Source organism: Acipenser ruthenus, chromosome 13, assembly GCF_902713425.1.
Source record: "Acipenser ruthenus chromosome 13, fAciRut3.2 maternal haplotype, whole genome shotgun sequence".
NCBI classification, from domain to species: domain Eukaryota; kingdom Metazoa; phylum Chordata; class Actinopteri; order Acipenseriformes; family Acipenseridae; genus Acipenser; species Acipenser ruthenus.
Window position 1 is genome coordinate 4,066,352 of NC_081201.1, and position 23,164 is coordinate 4,089,515.

General features: G+C 37.7%; 1 protein-coding gene and 1 pseudogene across 2 annotated transcripts; both read right to left on the reverse strand.

Annotated features, from left to right (window-relative positions):
- The window catches only part of LOC117417790 (sodium/mannose cotransporter SLC5A10-like), a 34,247-nt pseudogene extending 23,295 nt beyond the window's left edge, over positions 1-10,952 (reverse strand).
- Positions 10,953-11,820: 868 nt separating this feature from the next.
- Positions 11,821-22,717, reverse strand: prpsap2 (phosphoribosyl pyrophosphate synthetase-associated protein 2). Of its 2 annotated transcripts, none has more exons than XM_059035468.1 (11): positions 22,699-22,717; positions 19,868-20,026; positions 18,824-18,876; positions 16,786-16,852; positions 16,296-16,468; positions 15,891-16,006; positions 15,047-15,102; positions 14,388-14,536; positions 13,999-14,069; positions 13,579-13,725; positions 11,821-12,925 (listed from the first exon to the last, which is right to left on the reverse strand). In XM_059035468.1, the coding sequence occupies exons 2-11, from the start codon at positions 19,948-19,950 to the stop codon at positions 12,767-12,769; spliced, it is 1,074 nt and encodes a 357-aa protein (XP_058891451.1). In that variant the 5' UTR covers positions 19,951-20,026; positions 22,699-22,717; the 3' UTR covers positions 11,821-12,766. The 2 variants fall into 2 exon arrangements, with proteins under 2 accessions (XP_058891451.1, XP_033886245.1); XM_034030354.3 differs by lacking the exon at positions 22,699-22,717 and adding an exon at positions 20,892-21,021.
- Between the last annotated feature and the right edge of the window lie 447 nt (positions 22,718-23,164).

Genomic DNA, 23,164 nt, shown 5'->3' on the forward strand with positions numbered 1-23,164 from the left:
AATTCAGGTGCACCATAGGAATCCCAGCATGTAAGAAGTGCTGGTCCGTAGCATGGAGATTACCTGCTATAGTGTAGAGAGCGGTCACTACCAGCATGAGAACAGTGGACACATAGAGATTCCACCCAAGGCACACCTGGACGAACAAGGCCCCGGAGTATAGGTCTGTCTGCAGGGTTGAAACACGAGTAAGGTAATACTGTCATCACTCTTAAACTGTAAGCTTTGATTAAGCAGCAATACCAAAGGAAGAGGCCAGAGTAAACGGATTGGCTTTGTGGCTTTGGTCAGTAATTTGTTTCTCAATACGATGTTGTGTATTAGGAGATATGGAATGGGCATGTTGTGTTTGGATATATTGATATATTGCTGGTTGCCAGAGACTTTTTTTTTTTCTTTTTTCCATTTGGATTGGAATTTTTTTGTTTGTGTTTTCTATTGTCTTCTATATACAGCTATGGCCAAAAGTTTTGCAATTCCTAGAATCATAGGACTGAGACATTATTATTATTAATAATAATAATAATAATAATAATAATAATTTAAAAAAAACTATACAAACATAATTTAGATGTTTTATTTAACATCAAGTAATCAAAGAAACTACAAAATGATATCGCAAAATTCTATTGGAAGCCATAATAGTAGTACAGTGTTTCATGTTAGATTACCAAGTGAAAACTACAAAGCGGTATGTTATTCAATATGTTAATGTAACATTATTCAGCAGGTTTCATTCAACATTATAATGCAAAAAAATGTAATTCCATAGGATGATGCAAAACTTTTGTCCAGAGCTGTAGTTTACTATTGTGTTTTTAATGTGGTGGTGTACAAGAAGTGCATGTTCTACTGCATTAAACATTAAAAAAGAAACAAATCAAGCCTCTTGGTTTACTGTGGAAAAAACTTATACTGGAGCTGCATGACACAAAATGCCTTGACTGCTTCTGTGAACCCAAGCAAACAAAGTATGTGCAGTCCACAGTCTTACAGAGTTAGCCTGGAGTCTATGTCTCATGGAAATCTCTGCACTTTCATGTAAAATTAAAATGTTAGCTGTCAGCTTTGCATGCACTGTAAACAGCACGGTGCTGGACTCTACAGCTATGGCTAAAGGTTTTGCATCGCCCTCAAGAATGAACTAATTTTGCTTCATAAAGTCGAATGAAACCTGCTGACTAATGTTACGTTATCATATTGAATTACACACGGCTTTGTAATTTTCCCATAACTTCACTGACAAAAACTGGAAAAAGTGACTTTTCAAAATCTCTCTATATATATATATATATATATATATATATATATATATATATATATATATATATATAATATAATTTTTTTGTTTTTTAATTGTCTCATCTTAAAATTCTAGTTGAACACATTGGGTGGAACTAATTAGTAGGTTTCACCTTATGCATTTACTTTCCACACAGAACCATATTTTAATCCTTTATTATCCCACCATTATACAGTTCCTGCTTACAAAGAAGAGAATGAGAAGGTGGGCTATTTTAAAACAAAGCAATCTTTGTTTGAAAACAAAGCAATCTTACTGCTAATTGTGTGTCTGTTTTTACATCAATACTGGAGCAACTACATTGGTACTAACACCTGTTAATAGGGTGTTTGGCCACCACGCAATTACTAATACCACCTTAGGTTCCTTCAGTTGGGGGAGGTAATTTCCAATCTAGAACATTAAGTAATTAGTACTCTTTATAGCACAGGATGACTGTTTTGGAAATCATGACAGAAACTGACATGCAACAGAAAGATGCAGCTTATTGTACCATACATGGCAGGGAAGTATAGCAAGCCATTACACTGTTATAGACATAGCATGACACCTTTCAGCAGCAAAGAAACTGAATCAGGTTAGTGTGTCCTCACTGTATCAACAAGTAAAACAAAAACTCAACTGGGGAGTCGTGTCAGTATCCCGGTTTTAAATAATTAAACACGGCAGTGTGTGTTACTGCATATATTTCCATGCTGCACGTGTGATGTCACCCAGTAACTAAATATAGTTCATTATCCTTTAAGCTTCTGGATAACAGAATACTGATCATCCTAATAGTTTCTTATCCCAGACAGCCGTCTGCATTAAAACAGATTAATAAGAAACGCTTTATCTGTTTAACAGTGTATCAGCCTGCCAGCTGTGGGACTAAGATTCTAGCTATAAAAGTAACATGGAAGATATTTTTTTTATTATTTATTGTCTACCTGAAAAAATATTTTAAAGTTAATCGTTTAGTTCCAACTCCAAAACCAAACATAATTTTTCAGGCAGGAACATGCTGGGAAATATATACTTTATAAAGTGAATACAGTAGCCCATGTGCAATTTTTTTTTTATCTAAGCCATGTCTCCATGTTTGAGTTATTTCTTCATGTGAAATTTTGTGCTGCCCAATCTTCCTGTTTGTTACACAAATAACATGCTAAACGTGTGTAGAAGGATGTAAACAAAGCGTCCCAAGGCCTTCTGTCTTGCCTATCAGACAGGGTTTGCAGTCTATACTAATTTCTAGATTATATTACACATTTTCCAAGTTTTCCAAAATCCTGTTATCCTGCCATAAATCCATACAGTACCGTTTGGATAAACAAATGTCATGAAGAATGCATTGACCCTCATTTGATTTGATTTTATCAAAATCATTGACCCTTTAGCAGGAGGGACCAAATTCCTTGTCATATAATGATTATAAATACAGTCCCCTCCTCTTGTACAACCTTGTAGACTTCATCTGTGGTTTTATCAACCCGCAAGGAGGGCTGATGTCCCCTCACACTCTGGAAGTCTTGTAGTTGGTCACTATAGTATAAATATACTGCAACGAAAAGAGTAACAGAAATATCTAATAATGTAAAGCTTTAGTGATAAATAATCAATAATTGGCAACAAAATGGCTTAAGCCATCTATTTTCAGTAGATTTATTACCTGGATAAACATTTGATCATTTTCTATGAAAACCCTTCATAACTATTTCATGCATGTGATCTAAAAGCATGTGCCCTGCTGTTTATTATTTATTTATTTATTTATTATTAAGCTGTTGGATTTGAATAATGTTCTTTAAAGCTTTGTAAAAAAAAAAATACATTAAAAGATGTTTTTTTTAAGCCCAAGCTTTCCAGTGTTGTGTTCCTGCAGTTATACTTTAAAAAAATGTATAAATTATAGATATGCCAGGCAACTTAGATAAAAGGATTTATTACTTGGCTCTAAACCTTGTACATTATTATAATGGAAAGAAGGTTTACATCTGTAGTTGGCAGACGGCTTAGCCAAAAGCCAAAGGATGTTCAAATTGGTTTATTGAGCAAGAAGTTACATCCTGAGAACAACAGTTCAGTATCACGCTAATCCCTTCCAATAACAATTTAGCATATATACAATCATGCATGACAGCATAATATATATGGTAATAAAGCATATGTTGGTGTAGGGTCATACACAATATGTATATAGACAACAGGAAGGGGACCAGCAGTGGGAACAGGGTGCAACAGGCCAGTAAACTATTGTTCTGACATTATAATGGCTTTTATGGGTTCTACTAAAATATTCCTTAAGACTAATGTCAACATAGTGAATAACAGGTGCCTTTTGGAAATATTATTGTTTTTTTTCACAAGAAGAACTGTTAGTTGTGTGGTACAATTTAATCAAGCTAAAGCTGCAAACTAAACTTGATTTTAGATATTAATACAATTATGATATTTAGCACACATTTAGTTTGATAGTTCAAACATTTCATTTTTTAAATTTTTTTAGCTGAAATGATTTTAATTAAAATGGGATTTTGTTAATGAAAAAAACACCACAGTGGGGACGGATTATCAACCCAGAATTGAAGGAAATCTGAAAAAAGTTAAATACAGTATCTTGCAATTACCAAAGGAAAAAGACGAACAGATACCTTTCTGAGGGCAAATACCAGGATCAAACAAAGCATGCAAGGGCTTGTCTTATTTATCATTTTTATCTTATATCTGGAAGTGTAAGACTTAGGAGCGCCACCCTTTTCCAATCAGCTGGGACACCAGCAGCCTCTTTCAAAATCAGTTTTTGTTCCTCTTTAATTTAAAACTTGAACCCGTCTGACTCACACAATTGTTTTGGCAGCATCATGCATCATTTTGTTTTTCTTTTACTTTATATATATAAAAAAACAGGTATTGTTATAAAGAGGTTAAATGTAACTTTATTGTCTTGATAATTGTATCTGTTTGAATGTCTTCTGGGAACACTGAATTCATTCAAAAACAGACAAAGTGCAAAGTAATTGTACCCAGGCATTTTTTTCACTGTCATTCACTGACAAAACAACAAGCTGAGGTGGCCAGGCCTTCACTGGGAGGTGTGGTTAATTGTTCATGTAACTTTAACACAGTGAGAAACATACCTGTCTTCACTGATGAAAGCCTTAAGAGTATTGCCCCTAGGTAAAGAAAGACACTATACTCCTTTATTGTGCTGTCCTCCGAAACATGTACCGTCAGCCGATAGGACAACGCAGCTCTGGGTAGCTTACAGGCTTCCCCGGCAAGACTATAGGGGTCGCTGGTGCGCGGTGAGCCGAGGACACCCTGGTCGACCTAAGCCCTCCCCCCCCCTTGGCGAGGCTAGGCCAATTGTGCTCTGCGTCCTGGGAGCTCCCGTCTACGGTCGGCAATAGAATAGCCTGGACTTGACTCGGCGACCTCCATGCTATAGGGCGCATCCTGCACTCCACTCCGAGTGCCTTTACCAGATGCGCGACTCGGGGGCCCCATACAAGCAATCTTAAATGTAAAGGCAATTGAAGTTTGAATTATTATTATTTTTTCATGAGAAAGCTCTTCCGGGCTCTCAGGCCATCTGGAACGCACGTATGAGCACTGTGAAAATGCTAATGAGAGGCCGCTGTTAATGTTCCAAGTAGGTCTCATCACATTATCAGAAACACAACACTCTGGGCTTATCTGACAGCACTGCCGTTCAGGAGATGGACAGCTTGTAATGTAAAACCCTTATTCACATGACTGGTTAAGGGCTAATTAAGACGCACAGACTTGCTTTCTGTGATCACAGACTGTACCAGTGCTTTTACCAGGTTACTTAACTTTCCTACATGGAACAAGGCCACCAGCCTACTTGTATTTCATAAGCACTTTGACATTGTTTGTTTATTTATATTTATTTATTTCTTTGTTTATTTTATCACAAGAAGCATTCATATTGAAACCAATGGCAAATGCAGCACAACAACCGTGGTAGCGTTGGAAACTAACGCCGTGCATTACTCACTTATCACAACTAGGTTATTAACGTCAAGTGGACACATTTTTCTGGCTTCTGTTTGTTTGCTGAGCAATGTAAACCGACTAATTATTGTAAATGGGGCTCATTAATTTCTTCAAACAGAGTGACTATTGCCTCTTTTGTCACAATCTCAGTTTACACTGGCACCTATCAAAGATGTATGAAAGTAGAAAAGAAATGTTTCCAAGATTCACTCTTGCCTGAGCTCAAACCAAGGAATTTTTCCCCCTAATTAAAATGAATACATCCAGTAGTATACATTTGTAAATGATATGTTTTTCTTAGTGTATTTATTGCTATAGATGCAACTTAAACTTACATTACTAAATGTTATTGCTATGATTATTAATGAACAGTAAAGTAGTCATTTTAGACTGTTTAATTTTACAAAATGAGTACAACAGCTTAACAACATGAGTGTCCTCTTACCGAGATCTTGGTGAAGACAGACAGCAGCAGTGACAGGGTCGACAGGTGCATTCGGATTCGTTCTCCTCCAAAGCGCCTCCCAAGGTATTCGGGCATGGTCACTATCTATAGAGACATGGTAACTGCAGGGTTATGTATGATAACATTTGAGAAAGTCATGTTGTAACAAAACCATGTCAAGCAGCACAGACATCAAATAGATACAAATACCCAATTTGCAATCTGTGGCTAGTGTTATCAGCAGTAAAAACCCTGTAAAATGAATGATAATTGCAGCAGTAATTGCTTAAGGCTATTTTGAGATGAGATCACTTCATAGAGATCCCACACAACAGAGTGTTGTATCACCTACCCCACAGGATATGTACACTGGCACAAACACCCAGGCCAGGGCCAACAGAACATAGGTAGCCTGGAAGAAAAAAGAAGAAACTATATGATTTACTGTTTTTATTTATTTCTTTTTAGCAGAAACACCCGTCATAACACTGTTAATGGGGTGTGCAGTAGATTCCCCTAGGGTAGCTGGGATGGCACTGACTGGACACTATAAGGTGTTTAAAAGGCTCTGGAGGTATAAGGTAGTTGGTGACCTATAAGCCTGCTGCCTGGAATAGTTCTCTCCAGGACTAGTGGTTTCTGTATGGAGTGCCAAGTAACAGACCTCTATCAAATATGTCAGACCTAATGTCGGTCCCACCGAGAGTGAAACATACCTGCACCAGGGGATACTGCTTTTACACAACAAAATCAATGTCAGGGATTCCAGTTGCATCACAGATTTCATCCTATGTACACATGTGTGTGCTTGATATGGCAGGTGTTTTCATGTGTTTGTCCCACCCCTTCATGTGATTCCACTGCTGAATGTGTTAAGTAGCTGGGTTCTTACACCTGGGGCTTCATTCAAAACGTCACCTGTGGAAATGTTTTTAACAACCATTTTTTTGTAGTAATACCATTGTTGTTGTGGTAACTTGTGTTTTGAACGTACAATGTTGAATTGCTGCAGCTGCCTTAAACTGTTGATGGTTGTCTGCCCTCTGCTGGCATTTAGTGGTTTTGCTAGTTCTGCTTATTTTTTCTAACACTTAAGGAATAATATACTGTATTCATTAATCAACAGGAAGGTACTTTCACTTGCTTTGTGTGAAAAACTGGTTCTTCAGACATCCATAGATGCTCTTTTTTATTCAATTTATGTCCACCTTATGTCCTAACGAGAAACGAAATAGATACAGCAAAAAAGCAGCTATTGTAATAATAATAATAATAATAATAATAATAATAATAATAATATTGTGTGTGCTGTAAGTAGAATTTTGGCCTAGTGACAGTTACAACATTTGGCCATTAGATGCCACTGTGTGCCAAGCAAACAGGTGCTCCCAAGGGGTGGCGGGGGGAGGGAGGGTTAGGTCGGCCAGGGTGTCCTCAGCTCCGCGCACCAGAGACCCCTGTCGTCTGGCCGGGCGCCTGCAGGCTTGCCTGTAAGCTGCCCAGAGCTGCGTTGTCCTCCGACGCTGTAGCTCTGGGCTGGCTGCAAGGCGGGCCTGCAGAGTGAAAAGAAGTGGTCGGCTGAAGGCACACGCTTCGGAGGACAGCATGTGTTCTTCGCCGCTCTTGAGTCAGCGCAGGGGTGGTAGCGGTGAGCTGAGCCTAAATACAATTGGACATTGCAAATTGTGAGAAAAAACAGGGTAAAAATTAAAATAATAAAAAAAAAGAATTCAAAACTTCAATTAATAACAATAATAAATAACAAAAAATGATATCAATTTCTCTCACGTTCCACTCAAACCCGGCCACTGCAATCCCACTTGCTGCCCCAGTGCCAGCCAGTCCGATAAAGAGGCCTGAACCCTCGCTGCTGGCAAACAGAGACGCCCCGATCTAAGAGAAAGCAGCACAGCAAATCTGTCATCAGCACACACTAGTCCTTAAAGAGTGTAAATACAAAGCTTAGAGAACACAGCCACGCTTTATTGAATGTTCTATACATTACAATGTAATTACATATGAACTACCTACCAAAGTACATCTGAATTCATACAATGAAGTACATTGATAAATCATTATGTTTTTAATATCAAAAATCAACATGGAAAGACAGAAAGTTGATAACATGTAAGTGCAGAACGTATCACTAATAAATGTTTCTTTCATATAAATTCAATATAATACAGAACTTAAAAGAAGTGGGGTTTTTTTTGTTTTTTTTAAAGCCCAACAATCCCTTTGTGAAGCAGAGTCACTCACCGGCCACCACGCCATGTCTCTGCCAGCCAAGAAGTAGCCACTCAGAGTGTTACGACTCACCCTGCAAGAGGACTGAGGACAGAAGAGGCTGTTAGCACTTGAAAGGTAGATACAAATAAGAGGAACACAATTAAGATTCTGTGCAGTTTACTTCTCGTTCTGTAAACCTTTTCCTCTGTTTCCATAGAGTTTTAAAAGGGTTTCTTTTATTAAACTTCCATTAACCAGCCCTTCAAATTAAACACTGAACGCATTAAACAAAATCCTATCAGCTATTCCTTGAAACAAAATAAATATGAGTTTGTTTGTTTGAAGTATAAATAATAATAATTAAAAAAGATAAAGCTAATTTCCTTTCCGGTCTCCGAGATCCTTTTACCAGAAAATTTCAGTTAACCACACCAGGTTTAAAAATGCATACATCAAGCTCTTCCAGTATGTTAATATGTGTACTGAATCAGTAACAAGAGATTTAGTTGAGACTGGAAGTTGTCAATGGGGAATAACATTTGAACCACAGCTTAAAAGCTCTATCAGCAATAACCACTGTCTTACTATTTATTATTATTTGTTTATTTAGCAGACACCTTTATCCAAGGCGACTTACAGAGACTTGGGTGTGTGAACTATGCACCAGCTGCAGAGTCACTTACAATGTCTCCCCCAAAAAACGGGACACAAGGAGGTTAAGTGACTTGCTCAAGGTCACACAGTGGGTGAGCCAGGATTTGAACCGGGGACTTTCTGGTTACAAGCCCATTTTCTTTAACCACCAGACCACACATCCTCCTAGTCTTAAAAGGGCAATTCAGCTTAAATAACAATGCAATCAGTTAGGATCACAAATGTTCAGTTTCCTCCCTACAAGAGTGCTTATTTCTTGGAACGCCAGGAAAAAATGCTACAAGGAAAAGAAACTCTTACCCATATTCCGACAGCTACATTCAGCACAAAATAAGCCACAATCACAACGATATCGGAGACGCTGAATGTTCGAGAAGAGACATAGGGTGTTGTTGAATTGGTGTCCATGGCTCCTTTCTCAGTGCTAGGCGCTCTATCTGCTTACTATTGAGTGAAGGTACCTGGTCAGCAAGGAGGGTGGAGGGACTGGGAGCTGGGGCCCTGCTGGAAATTGATCATTAAGCTCATTAGCTCAGTGAAGCACCAGTTTGCTCAGAGGTGAGATCTCTCTTTTTACAGCTTGTTTGTTCTTTTAACCGTTGCGAACATTGTTTAAATATGCTGTCACGCTGACCGTTACTGACCACACACCTGCTGCTGCTGGTGGTGAAGAGCAAAGTTTAATAAGGAAGTTTAGAAGTAAAATTAAGCAAAATATTTATACATTACGAACTTGATACAAAAAAAAAAACACAAATCAGATATCGCTCACACTGGGATCACATCAATATCTTCTACAACAGAAGTAGATTCAATCAAAAAGTACTGCGCTTATTTCCCTGGTTTTGGCGCTAACAAAATCACACTTTCAGTCAAAGAACGACACCCCCCCAAACATACAAGTCAAAGTCTTGTTAACATTCTGCAATCTCAGAGAGAGAGAGAGAGAGAGAGAGAGAGACATGAAAATGTATATTCAGTACAGCTTCATAATGATGGGGGTACAAAACAGGCAGGTACAATGTTCATTTATTATGTGTTAATGGAGTTTTTGAGGCCCTGTTCATGAATAATAGTGCTGTTCAGTCACTAAAGATATTGTAATACCTGGCCTGGGATGAGCTCCATGTTGTTGATAGAGCCCCTGTGCTGTCTGTAGCTGTGTCCTTTTGAACCTAAAAACCTGCTTTCCTGAAACACAGGATACGTCGATTCAGCCCTTTTCCCTCATTAACACTGTGAAGAATGTGAAATCGCACATAAACCCGTTAGTTATCAAGTAATCTCTGTTATACTATAACCAGCACTTGATTCCAACTATTTGAAGAACTTTATTATTCACTTTTATGTTGGAACACTGTTTAAAACTAATACTGCCTAAAACGTAACCTCAAGTTATGAACAATTTACAATGACTGAAGAACTTCACAAACTTCTAGTTAAAACGTTACTCACAGAAATTTATTTTGCCCTCAATGCAAAAATGACTCAACGGAGTATGGAAAGATGCATGCTGGGAATAACAAAAGAGACAGGAAAAGGAAGGAATGGATAAGAGCGCAAACAAAAGTATGCAATGTTGGTGTAAGAACGAAAAAAATGAAATGGCAGTGGGCCAGACATGTAGCAAGAACAGACCATCGCTGGACCAAGGAGATACTAGACTGGATCTCAAGAGATATAAAGCGACCAAGACGACCTCCAGGAAGATGGCAAGATGAAATTAGGAAACATGCTGGAGCAACGTGGATGAGGGACGCAGCAGACAGGCTTTTGTGGAAGAATCTTGGGCAGGCCTTCATCCAGCAGTGGATTGAAAAAGGCTGAAGATGATGATGATATATAAAATTTAGGTTTAAAAATTGTAACAAAAAAAAGTAGCCTTGTGCAGATTCTATCAGCAATTCAACAACTTCAAACATGGGTGTCTCACTGTATAGTTATAGGGACAGTTATCCTGACCATTTAAGACCGCAAGAAATTCACCCTGCTGGTGGTTCATATCAGCTGATTTTAACAGCAGCTGTCAATGGTAGACTACGGGCAGGTTGAAATATGTCACCGCCTTGCTGATAAATGACAGATCAACTGTAGCCAATGAACCAAAGGCGGCAAATACCTACCTATAAAGAGGATTCCTAGCCCTAATGACCGACCTTAATGTGTTATACAATTACACCACTAATACAGTACATGACATGGAACTATAAAACCACCTGTTTGTCGTAATACTCAGTAGAATTACTCAGGAACAGATAGTCCTGCTCCCTTTGTTTGTTTTTTTCCTTTACATAACAAAATATACAGATATTATACAGATGTTACAGTGTTATATTTCCTATGCATTTAAAATGTAAATATTGCATGTTCTGTAATTTCTACTCCAGATGAATATATATATATATATATTTTAAAAGATGTCTAAAATGATACATGTATATGTGATTGATTTGCAGTGCTAAATAATTCTGATCAATAGGCAACCGGAAAAGACTTCTTAAGGTGTTAACCCTAACGCTTTTCACTGCATACAGGCTGCTTCGAGAACCCCTCCCCTCCCGAAGCAGATGGCAGTCATTGACGTCAAAATCTCAAATAGTTGGAAAAAGGTGCTGCTAGCATTTACCTTAATGCTCTGGAAAAGTAAACATGCATGCAATGTGTTTACTAGGGTCACAGTGTTTTCTTTTGAAAGCAGAAGGGCCGTTATCATGGTTTCGGATGATTTGGCATCTCTTGTTAAAAACCACCCACTGCTCTGTACATGTCCAATTCCAGCACTTACTGTCTACACCTACTATTTAATAATGGCTCTTCTGAGAGCACAAAAAAGTACCACATTTTCTTTTGCCCTCTTTAGTGTACTCCGCTGTTTAAGTTTAAATGAAAGCCAAACAATTCAATGAAAAAAAGAAGGAAATGCGTCTTCGATGTTCATATGAGTTAGATAGGCGTTGACAAACTAATTTCTACATTGACAAATGATTACATTTAAAGTTTATTTTAGTATTTCTAGATTTTGCACTATTAGGGGTCTGTTAAAAAAAAAAAAGGAGGCGCTGCAGATTTCATTAAAATGTTTAAAAAATAAATAAATAAGAGATAGAGAGAGATAGAGAGAGAGAGATAGATAGATAGATAGATAGATAGATATATTTCCAGCCTGCTAAACAAGAAATCAAATGACAAATTTTAACATTTTATTATTTTTCTTTTCGTTTGCAGAATATAAATACAAAAGTTTCCCTTGAATTAGCTATTAAAAACATACAAACTGCATTATTAATAAGCTTGAAAGTTTCTACAGCTACCACTCGTATCCAACAATACACAGAAGGCGTGAAACACATCACAAGCTCAAAGCTCCAGTCTCAACTTCTAATCAGATTATATAAAAAAATGAAATAATAAAATGTGTTGATTCCATTCAGCAATTAAATGTTTTAAGTATTCCTGGTTCCTAATGTAAGCAGTACATAAGGAGTGTACCAGCCAAATGTTAAATGCAGCCTAGTAATTCAATACTAGTATCTCCAGTACAGGTTATTACCAAACAAATAGTTTTGACAAGTTTATTTTGTTATCCCTTGAATATGCTTTTTTTTTTTATTTGTATGCATTACTATTATCAACAATCACAAATTAGTCCAAAAGCTTGTTTGAGACCACTCTTAAATAAATAAAAAAAATAATAATAATATTGAAAATATTCAAATTCTATACCAAGCTTTTGGCACTGGTTACCTTGCCCTGATCCCAGCTCGGAAGGCATTGAAACTACTTAACATACGTAACTATTCAAGTTGATTTCTCCCCGGTTTGCTCCAGGGATATAGGCTTTGATGCGTAACAATAAGAATTTATCAATTGTTATAGACCTGTCCTTGACACCCCCAAAGTTTTGTCTTTCAAATGCGCAAGTCCACTACAACAATCTCTCCATTCATTCTCCACTGCACTGCTGCTTTGGAACATGTACAACCCTCACAGTGCAACCAAAAAAACAGTCTACCTGTAATTTCTTCGTTTTTTTTATCCTTTTAACAAAATTGGCCCCTCTTAATTAAAAATTCCTATCATACACACACACACACGTAAGTCAGTACACTTGAGTTTGGCTTGAAAGGAAGGTTTCAATCATCCACCCCGATATTCCTGAAGAGGTAGGACATGGATTCCCCATTGTGGATCCGTCGAATGGCTTCAGACAGGATCATGCTGATGTCCACAGTCTTGATCTTGGGGCACTGCAGCTTCTGGATTTCATGAGGGATGGTGTTGGTCACTACCACCTGTGGACACAAGGGTTATGTGCGTGTCACAGACTAATTGCAACATGTTAACACTGCCAGAGAAATTGGCCCATTCCAGGTTTAAAGACATATTAGACGGCCGCAGGGATGGAAAGAAGGCTGCCATTTCATTGCAGTTTGATCCAGTCCTGGTTTAGCTATGAGTTTATTAAGACACACCTGTGCTTGTTACCAATAGGCTGTGGCTAATCAAGCTTGTATTAAAACCTGGAATGGTTGAAACTGTTATTCAATTGGAACTGCTTAAAACTGGATCTCCATCACTGTAAAGTTGTATGGGCAAGGAATCTATCTATCTATCTATACACACACACACTCTCCTTTTCTAAACACATGGTAAAGCAAGTGGCAGAAGAATGGCAATGACATTGAGCAGTGAGGGAGATAAGATACAGAGGCACGTGCATGAGGGCGCAAGTCGAAGCTCACTTCAGGTTCCAGGGACTGAACATTAACAATAACAGAAGCTTTTCTTCAAGCAAAAGCAACACTGATTTTTTTTCTCCCCCTCACTCTCCACTCTGCATTTCTCCAATAGGGCAATGACAACATCTAAGGATGCACAAATACATGTAGCTCTGTAGAATATGTAGGTAATTTTAACCATTTTCATACAAAACAAAAAATCGTACCTCATCAATTGCTGATTCTTCTATCAACCGCGGGGCATGGCAGGATAAGATGCCGTGAGTTGCCATCACGTAGATTTTGTAAGCCCCTCTCTCCTTAAGTGTGTCGGCAGCAGCTAAAAAGCTGTCAACATCATCAATAATGTCGTCCTGTCACAACAAAGAACAGTAATTGGGCATACTGATTCTGTTTCTTGCAAGCTGTTACAGCATCATAGGATTTTTGCAGCTGCCACACACCGCTGTGTAGACGGATTACAGGTGTAAAACAACGCTGCAAATCAAAAAAGGATTTATTTTGTGTGTTTGAAAGTCACAGCAATCCACAGCCCTCAATTATAAATACGGTACGAGTAACTGTGCAAATGTTGCAAGACATGTGGTGTTTTCTTTATAGGGCCCCACAAACAGAAACATACTTACCACTATAATGGCTATCCTCCCACCAACATCTCCCACAACTGTGATAGGTGGTTTTTCCTTTGGAATTAGCACTTTAGGGGGAAAACAAAAATCAAACCATTTTATTAACACAAAAGCCAGGAAGAGAAAGGCCACCAGATACATGCATGCGTTCATGTTGTTTTCATTGCTGCCATTTCTCAGCAACATATCTTCAGGTTTTTTGATTTAGCATGGATTATACTCTGGCTCAGGAAACTCACTGCCTAGCCCTCTTTGATAGCTCAGTTTCAAAAGGTGCAGGCATTTCACTTTTTGACCCAGTTCTGCAGTAGAATCCAAAGATTTCCCTAGATTCCCTTCACATCAATAACAGTGGCAGTATTAGCGATCCCCCTGGACTCACTTACAGGGTATATCCAGGCTGGGGTGAATGGCCCCTATGTTTTTGACAGCTGGTGGAGAGTGACGCCCATCCACCAGGTCAGACTCTGCATCTTGGGCTTCCCCATGAATCACTGCAATCCCCAACCGCAACCGCTCAGCAAAGGACTGTGCCCTGCAATAACAAAACATACTTCAAATATGAACAATCTGATGCCAAATGACGGCAAAGCATACCGATTTCATAAGACCCCATTTATCTTTGCATCTCAAGATTGCAACATTAAAACTGCATTACAATGCAGTCTTACAACCATTGACTTGAAACAAAAATCACAAATTACTACTTAATACAAATAAGCACTACAAATGTATATGGTATTGTGGTAAATGTTGAAAATTTGCCAGCAATCACTTGAAAAACTGCAAATTGTAGTTTCAACAGTATCCCAGACACAACCAGTTATGCATTTGATTTGCTCTTGTTCCAATTTCCAGACATGTTTCGGGACACATTAGCCAAAGAGCATTGTGTTCCCAGCATACGTATGAACACAATAAACCCTGACATAAGATACTAGCAAAAAATACAATAAATGTAAAAAGTAAAATAAATAAAAATTACTTCATACTAGCTAACTCCAAGCACACAAGAACAGCAATAGAAAGTACATGGTTGGCTTACCTTTTAGCTGAAGACGGAGATTTGGCCACAATTACTGCATTTCTATAGTCAGGAATCTGCAGATTTTAAACACATATACCCCACCCTCATTGCAAGGTTCTCGGTTTTAACACTCTGAAAACTACATACAAAAGGGAAGTTCCTAAGAGTGGGGGGGGGGGGGGGGGGGGGAATCAAGTCGTCACCTAAACAATGCATCATCAGTTGTGCATTACTGTACTTTTGCAGTAGTGTAATCTAGTAAAAATTCATTATATATATATATATATATATATATATATATATATATATATATATATGTATATATATATATATATTTACCTATAATTGAATTAATCCTAGGCACATTTAACACTATCCTAGGAAGTTCTAGCCCAACTCTACCCAACAGCACCTGGCCCAACCGTGCTTAGTTTCAATAGAACAGAATACAATTGATAGACTCACAGAAGAAACAGACTTTTATGCATCAATATTTACATTCTCCAAACGTAAGTTTGCATTATTATTATTATTTATTTTTTACTTCGAATACAGTGCATTGATCTGTATACCAGACACACAGATCTCTAACTGACACACTGTTTAAAACTTGTCCAATCATCAAGCCATGGAAGAAGGTTTGTTACATTGTTTGAAAAAGCCTAACCACACTGGGTATGTTGGGTCTCTAGAGGTCAGTGTATATTAATAGATTACTATGTTTAAAATACATAAAAACACTCTTTTAGATCGCAAACAAACAAAGAAGAAAAAAAAAATGTTGATACTAAGTTTCTCAGCCGACTTTTCAGTCCAATCTTCATGCAGTTAAAGTGAAACTAAAACTACTGCCAATCATTACCTCTTCTTGAATGTACTGCAAGAGGAATGGCGATGCTCTCAGATTGTCTACCGGGATGTTAAAGAAACCCTGAATTTCTTTCTGATGCAAATCCATCGTTATCAGGTGATTTAGTCCTTCAGCACAAAAAAAACGAAGAGAAAAGCTGTAAGCACATGTACTGTACATGAATCAACAAAGGACAAAGCATACTCTGCTCAAGTTCACATAAAATACATAAAGAGGAAATAACACCAGATAGTAAATTGCAAGTTTTTTGGTAAAGTCGAGGTAGGTTCTGATGTCATTCTAGGCCATGGGAAGGAAGCAGGCCACCAGAACCGCCAGAGATGTGACCAAACCACAGTCTGGTCTTCGTTGTTTATATAATAAATAAAGTAACTACTTGACATGCAGTGTTCTCACCAGCTTTGCACATCATGGACGCCAGTAACTTGGACACGATGGAGCCTCTTTTCCTCATCTTGCACTGCTTGCTGTAGGGGAAGTAGGGAATGACCCCAATGATACTACGTGCACAGGAGGTCTTGCAGGCATACACCATGATAAGGAGCTCCATGATCGCAGTGTTGACGTCTCTGACACACAGGGAGACATGCAACAACTATTAACTCTATTACCAAGTCACGCAGTAGTCGTTTTTAAATACTGCATACAATCATTTGCTTTAACAGACATCAGGCCATTTCAGCTCTACAATAAATCAGGAAATGTTTAAATAAAATGTAAGAAATGAATAAATTGCAATCTATAGGCAAAGAAAAAATCTATCCACTTTAAAAAAAAAATCTACCAGTACTGTCTCTATTCAATTTAATTTCCCCTAAATGAATCAGTCCTTTGTTAATGGACTGTCATTATGTTTTATAAATCTCATCCATTATTAAGGACTTACTTGGAAACTGTCTGAATGATGAAGATGTCTTTCCCTCTTACAGACTCCTGGATCTGCACTCTCGTTTCTATGGAAACACGTGATGAACGCACCATTAGAGATGCCAACGACTTTGCCATATTCACACCACTTTAACTCAGGAGTTATTTAAAGAAAGTTTTTTTAAAACTGGTTTCTGTGAATAAAAGCATTCCAACTCCCCATAAATGTTTCTGTTGCATCTTGCTAAACTGTGCGATAAAAACACAGACCTTTTCCATAAAATAGCTCCATTGAAAACTAAAAAAAAAAACTTTTGCAAAGGGTTCAATAGAACATGTTGCACTAAATAAACGTTGGGGTTTAAAGTCTTTGAGGCGTTTAAGAGGAAGGGAGGAGGTATTTTAAACACTCCTAGCTTCCTATGGTTTTACCCAAAGGTGAGAGTTAGGGGAGTACACAAATACTACAGTGGCTTATAACATGTATACTTTGGGGGTCTATTTAGAAGCAAGAGGATTTTTGTTAAAAATAATAATTCATTAACTAAGATTACAATTAAGCTTCAAAATAAGAGCATTTGTCTACACTTGTCCTGCCATCTTCTCCAACTACATGCCTTTCAGGCACTGAAAATAAACAGAGCGAGTGTTTTTACCGTAGCAGTATAAAGGCCATGCCACATATTAATACAACACTACAGTCAAAGGCTATTTGTGCACTGACTTCTGAAGACTGCTGGAATTGTGTGTTTTGTTTTCACTACTCATGCAAACTAGCTACACATGCTTGGAATAATCTGGCGGTGAGTTCTTAAAAAGTAAAACTGGAGGTCACATCCTCTACAAGACAAATATAGTTTATCAATAGCTCCAACACCGAGCTACAATTTCTGAACGATACCACGGTTAATGAGGAGCACGGCACTTGTAACAAACAGGGTCAATACCTCAACACTGCAACAAGAGTATATCAAAATATACTACCCTTTGTTTTAAACTCCTTATTGTTTATTCCACAATTAATGTACAATATTTGAACTTAAAGACCCACAGTGTGTGCAAGCACTAACTTAGAACAAAGACCACCAACTTTCATCAGTTTGGATTAGTGAACCCTAACTGTTTCAGTACATACAAAAATCGCAGATAAAAAAAAGGCTTTTAAATAGCAAACAAGTACACCTTTATGTAGCTTCATATAGTGAAGTCATTAAATGGTATGAATGTTAAGCTTGGATCTGATCTAGTTTGAACCAGCAGCTGTATTCCAGCTCTGTGTGTGTGTGATTCTGCTACGTTTTCATCAACATGGTACCTTATCAGCACTTTTCTCCTCACAATGTGCAGATTCTTGCTGGCATGAAGCATTACTCAACAGCACAGAGAAGGATTTGGATTGTCGCTGTACAGTTTTCAGAAGGTCAGCATTTAGCATTTTTCCACTGCTGAGCATGTTACATTTACAGTGGCTCACCACTGAAGAGTTAATGGCTTTTCTTGTGCTCACTGTGCATTATAATGCTTCCTGCTCAACAGTCAGCGTGTGACAGTCGTTCTAATCACAATAAAGAGTAATCCATCAACAACGGTAGTGTTACTTTATACATGGCTCATGATCTGTATCACGTGTTACCAGACAAATTTAATGCGATCTGTGTAGCGAAGGACTAATGTGTATCCTGATTTGCTGGATCAGTTTCAATACTTTATATGTACAGGACACAAAAGACTGTTGAAAAAAAACATGCATGCTGATATGCATGGCCCAGGAAACATTCAAATCTGCAGTCAAATGTATTTACATAATTATAATAAGGTGGCTGGTGAGGATTTGGAGGTACAAAGACTCAAACATGTTTTTGTTGGTGGTGGGGGTGGGGGTGGGTGTATAGGGTGTGATGCAGCATAAAGCTTGTGAAATCACAAAAGGGAAGCAAATGTGTCTAATTTCAGTTCCCCTGTCATTTCACTGACTGACATGAACATCCAGCACACATATTGAGGAAGCTAACTTAATCATGTGTTCTATTTGAAGTAATCGGATTGTTTTGACTCACCCCTGTTTGTCTCTTGGTAAACCTGCACTTTACCAAGCATCACACCAAGACGCCTGTAAGACATGGAACACAAATTATTAGAAAAAATGCTCCCTGGCGATTTATTGCACTGTGAACAGTGTCATATGCATCCTTATCTGGAAACAATAGCTTAAAATGATGCAATAGTGTGGATATCTACGGTTAGAACTGGAACTGTAAACACAGTATTATAGCTTTTTAGTGTTAACCTCTGGAAAATGTAAACTGTTTATTAAACACAATGTTCAGATTCTAAAGCTCAAGACTGAGGAGTACTATCAGTGATATAAACCAATTACAAAAAGCATTGTGTCAAAGCCTTTGAAAATAATATTTGCAAAACGAACTGTCGTCTCTAACTGCCAAACACACAAAAAAAGACAGAGGACATGATTAACAAGGGTCAAAAGAGCACTGCACTGTGTGCCTACCGTACAAACACAACGTAGTACAATACAAATGAGACAACATTTCACTAACGAAAGGTAAAGTAGTAAAGAGAACCTGCACTGCATTTCACAATGCCTGTGGATGTACCTTTATTTAATTAACAGGCCCCAAGTGTCTGGTTACAGTAAATTGTAAACCCTAAACAACACCTTACCTACAGCAAACAAGGAGTAACCACAGGAAAGGCAAAGAACTGGTCTATTCTCAAAATTAACTGTGTGTACTACACTGCTGACCTAAGAAATCTAACCTGTACAAACCACACACTGAAAGAAAAAACTAACAATCACAAATTGTGTCATTAAACAAGATAGTTAACCATTTAGTAGATATGACAATATACTTAAATACCAAAACTGATTTGACCAAATAAATACCTTACTGAATGCATTTAAGCGGCTACCACACCTCAGGTTACCTTAGGAAACTGCTAACCACTTTGTAGTGGTTATTAGTGGTTTAATAGTGGCTATTAAACTAGATCCTTTTCCTTTAATTCTAGAATTGTCTTTTATTGTATTTACAGACAGATACAAACACAATACAAAACGCAGTATTCTATAAAATACTTACTCTGAAATCCTCTTTCCAAGCTCCATGCAAGAAGGGTTGGAGTTGGCTGTAAATATAACCAGCCCACCCTTGGGGGCATTCATGGCTGAATCTGTCTTGACCCTGGGCAACACTTGGTTGGTAAAACTTGACCTTTGGCTCGGTGGTACTGCCCCCTGCCTGGAAAATCCAAAACACAACCAGCATCGTGATGTTTTGCTTGTGCTGTTTTTATAAAATACATTTCTTACAATGCAACTTACACTAGGCTTCGTCAATCTTTTATTGTGTTTAGAAACAATAAGAAATAGCTCTCTTTATGCCTTCTTGTTGTTACCCGACATGTGCACTACCATTGCAGGCGTAACTGCTGCACTGGGGGAATAGCAATTTCAAAATGTATTTTATTTATTTATTTTTAAACGGACATGCCATTTTTAGCTTATTTACATTTATATGCACATTTAAAAATTATTAACTTGATCATTTATTTCAAAGTCTTTTTTCTCTCCAACACAGTAATGATTCCTGCACGAAACGAGAAATCAGTCGCAGTATCACTATCAGAGCAGAATGACTCAAACTGTCCCTCTAGAAATACACACCTTCCGTAGTTATCATTCTGCTACTTTCAAAACACTATGTTCATATAAATAATACAATTATAAAACACGTGTGCCACTCTAGGTGCATATCTAACTACTGTAATTATAAAATGATGCAATATTTATTTATCGAGCACCATATAAAATGTGAGTTGCCTGCAGCCTAACTAGCACCCACCAGTTATTTTTAACAACAAGCGTTAAAACTAAACGCAGATTAAACAAGCGATATGAGTGATCTGTACAGATATAGTGTATTAAAAATAAATAAAGCAGGACTAATTGACCTTACGTATCGGTGGGGAGTGCATGGTCATTTTCCATCATATTAATGAACGGAACAGAACCGCACCATAGCACGAACGCACAGAGAGTTTTGGAAATCCTGCTAAAGAATCTACATTTATAAAATAACAAATTAAAATGAATTAAAATCTTACCAGTTTGTGATATTTTATTAAGCTGTTAACCAGCCCTACGGCTACCAGTACCCTGTCTTCCCGGGTCCAACCAGTCACTATGCGTCATTGATTGACGTTGCTTCAAGCCAACCAAAAACATTATTTTTTTTTTTTTTACTGCTTTGTAACTGACACCATTAAGGCTCACATAGAGCGGTAGATATGTATACTTCGCTAGAAGATCATTCGGAGCCAAAATGTCGAAACTCGTGGGGAGGTGGGAAATGCGAAATATTCAGGGTGCAGTATACTAAACTTCCCACCAAGTAAGCCTTAACCAGCCAATAGAAGTTGGGAATGGGTACGTGAACGACGTTTGTTAGACTTGCAGCAAGCAGTAAGGACAGAATTACAGCAAGGTGTATTGGTTTCATATCCCCTTGACAGACTTGTCCATTTTTATTTTTAATGTATTTATTATTATTTAATATTTGTGTGGTGTCGAATAGGGATATATTACAAGTAACTGTAAGTTGAAAAATATTTTTTAGTACTTTCCCTTTTTTATTTTTTATTTATCCCAGTATTACCTAACAATATTTATTTACACAACCGTGGTTGTTTTCAAAGGTTTTTAAAATATGTATGGACTTTGTCTGCTTAGCCATAACTTGCAATCATTCTCTGGATCTATAGCTTACTGATGCCTCATGAAAAGGTTTACTTAGCAAAATCACTCCCAAGAGCAAAGTAGGATGATTGCAAACATTATTTTGAAGAAAAAAAAAAACTATTAAAATTACATTTTTAAGTGTTACTATGACAAACAAAGGGACATTTTTTTTTGCGAAAGTGTTTCTAAATAACTTATCTATTTTAGGAAAGATCTTGAATGCTGTTACTTTTTTTGTTTCTGATTTTGTAAAATAAATAAATAAATAAATAAATAAATAGACGAGGTATTTTTCTCCTTTAAAAATATATTAAATCATATTTTTAGGACCAATTTTTGGTCTCAGTCAGAGGTCTCCGACGGTCAGAATGACATCATCCGCACTGCCGCGAGCTGCGTCTTTTTTGAAAAGTCCTACGGTCTTTTCTAGTGTGTCTGTGACCGCAAAACGCATTGGGTCGGATGATGTTGAAAAAAATCCAACATTTGCACATGGTCGCAAGCCAGCGAAGCGCGATAGAGCAAGTTTTTGAGGAACCCCATAAACACGTACAACAGAACAGGATTTTAAACTTGCCTGTAAACTGAATGAAATTAAAGCTTAAATGAACCTTTGCTAAAATGAATAATGGTGCTTACACAGGCTATACCATGCGCAGCAACCACTTGTATAATAATAACAATAATAATGAATACAAGATCTTTTTATTTGTATTATTGTTTATTGTTTTTATATATTTGTGTCACCAATAAGTTAACGTCGCTATTTATTTTCTGTATGCAATTATTTTCCCCATCAAATCAGTAACGTTGCTCAGCTGTTCAATACGTCTGATCGGAGGCAGTATGGAGAACAGCTGATCGGTTTTGCTTGTTTGCTGCTCATAAAAATATATTTGAGCCAATTTACATATTCACTTCATTCATGAGACGGGCAATTTTAAAATCCCGTCTCAAAGTGTCGCGAGATGTGGAGCGTGTTGGCAACCCCAGTCACAAGTCGATACACCAGCAGTAACGCAGGCTGGCTGAAAGTATGACCGACAGCTACGTCCACTTTGCTGCGTCAAAAAAAAGCTACGAAGTTGGGGGTGCTTCAGTCCTTCTGGCGCACCCGTAGAAGTGTCTGCAGCTGACGTACGGCTTTTGTCTGCGAGAGAAGTATAAACCAACCTTAAGTTAGCTTGGCTTTGCTTCATTGGTACAGCAGCTCAGTCAGAAGACGCCTTTACGGTTAATTTGTCTGTGGATTCCAAACAGTGAGCTCTAAACATTCCATCCTGCTGTCCTAAAACATTGTGCCAAGAACAGAAGCACATTTTTCACACGGTGTCACTGTTGAGCTGAACAAGCAACACCCACTGCTTTATATAACCCTCATGTTAGAAATGCAGATCCTTCAGCAGCAAACAGAAAGCTCCTGGCCACTTGTTCCTTGAATGAGTAGGAACAGATGAACACAAGGCTCAGAGCTTGTTAGTTTTAAATGTATTATAGTCATTCTCTAAACAGTCTCACTGGCATTAGATATTATACTTACCAAATAACTAACCCAGTTTTAGCATTGCTGAGTTTAATCACACATTCACCAAACTTTACTTTTACGAGTTGTATCCTGGGTAATAATTCTTTGTGAGTT

Bases quoted from the DNA above. Each gene is read 5' to 3' on its own strand.
- prpsap2 (XM_059035468.1), bottom strand. From the start codon at position 19,950: ATGAATGCCCCCAAGGGTGGGCTGGTTATATTTACAGCCAACTCCAAC. The intron at 18,877-19,867 runs GTAAGTATTTTA...CATGTCTTACAG, and splicing joins CTTGGAAAGAGGATTTCAGA to GCGTCTTGGTGTGATGCTTG. The intron at 16,469-16,785 runs GTAAGTCCTTAA...CCTGTGTGTCAG, and splicing joins ATCATTCAGACAGTTTCCAA to AGACGTCAACACTGCGATCA.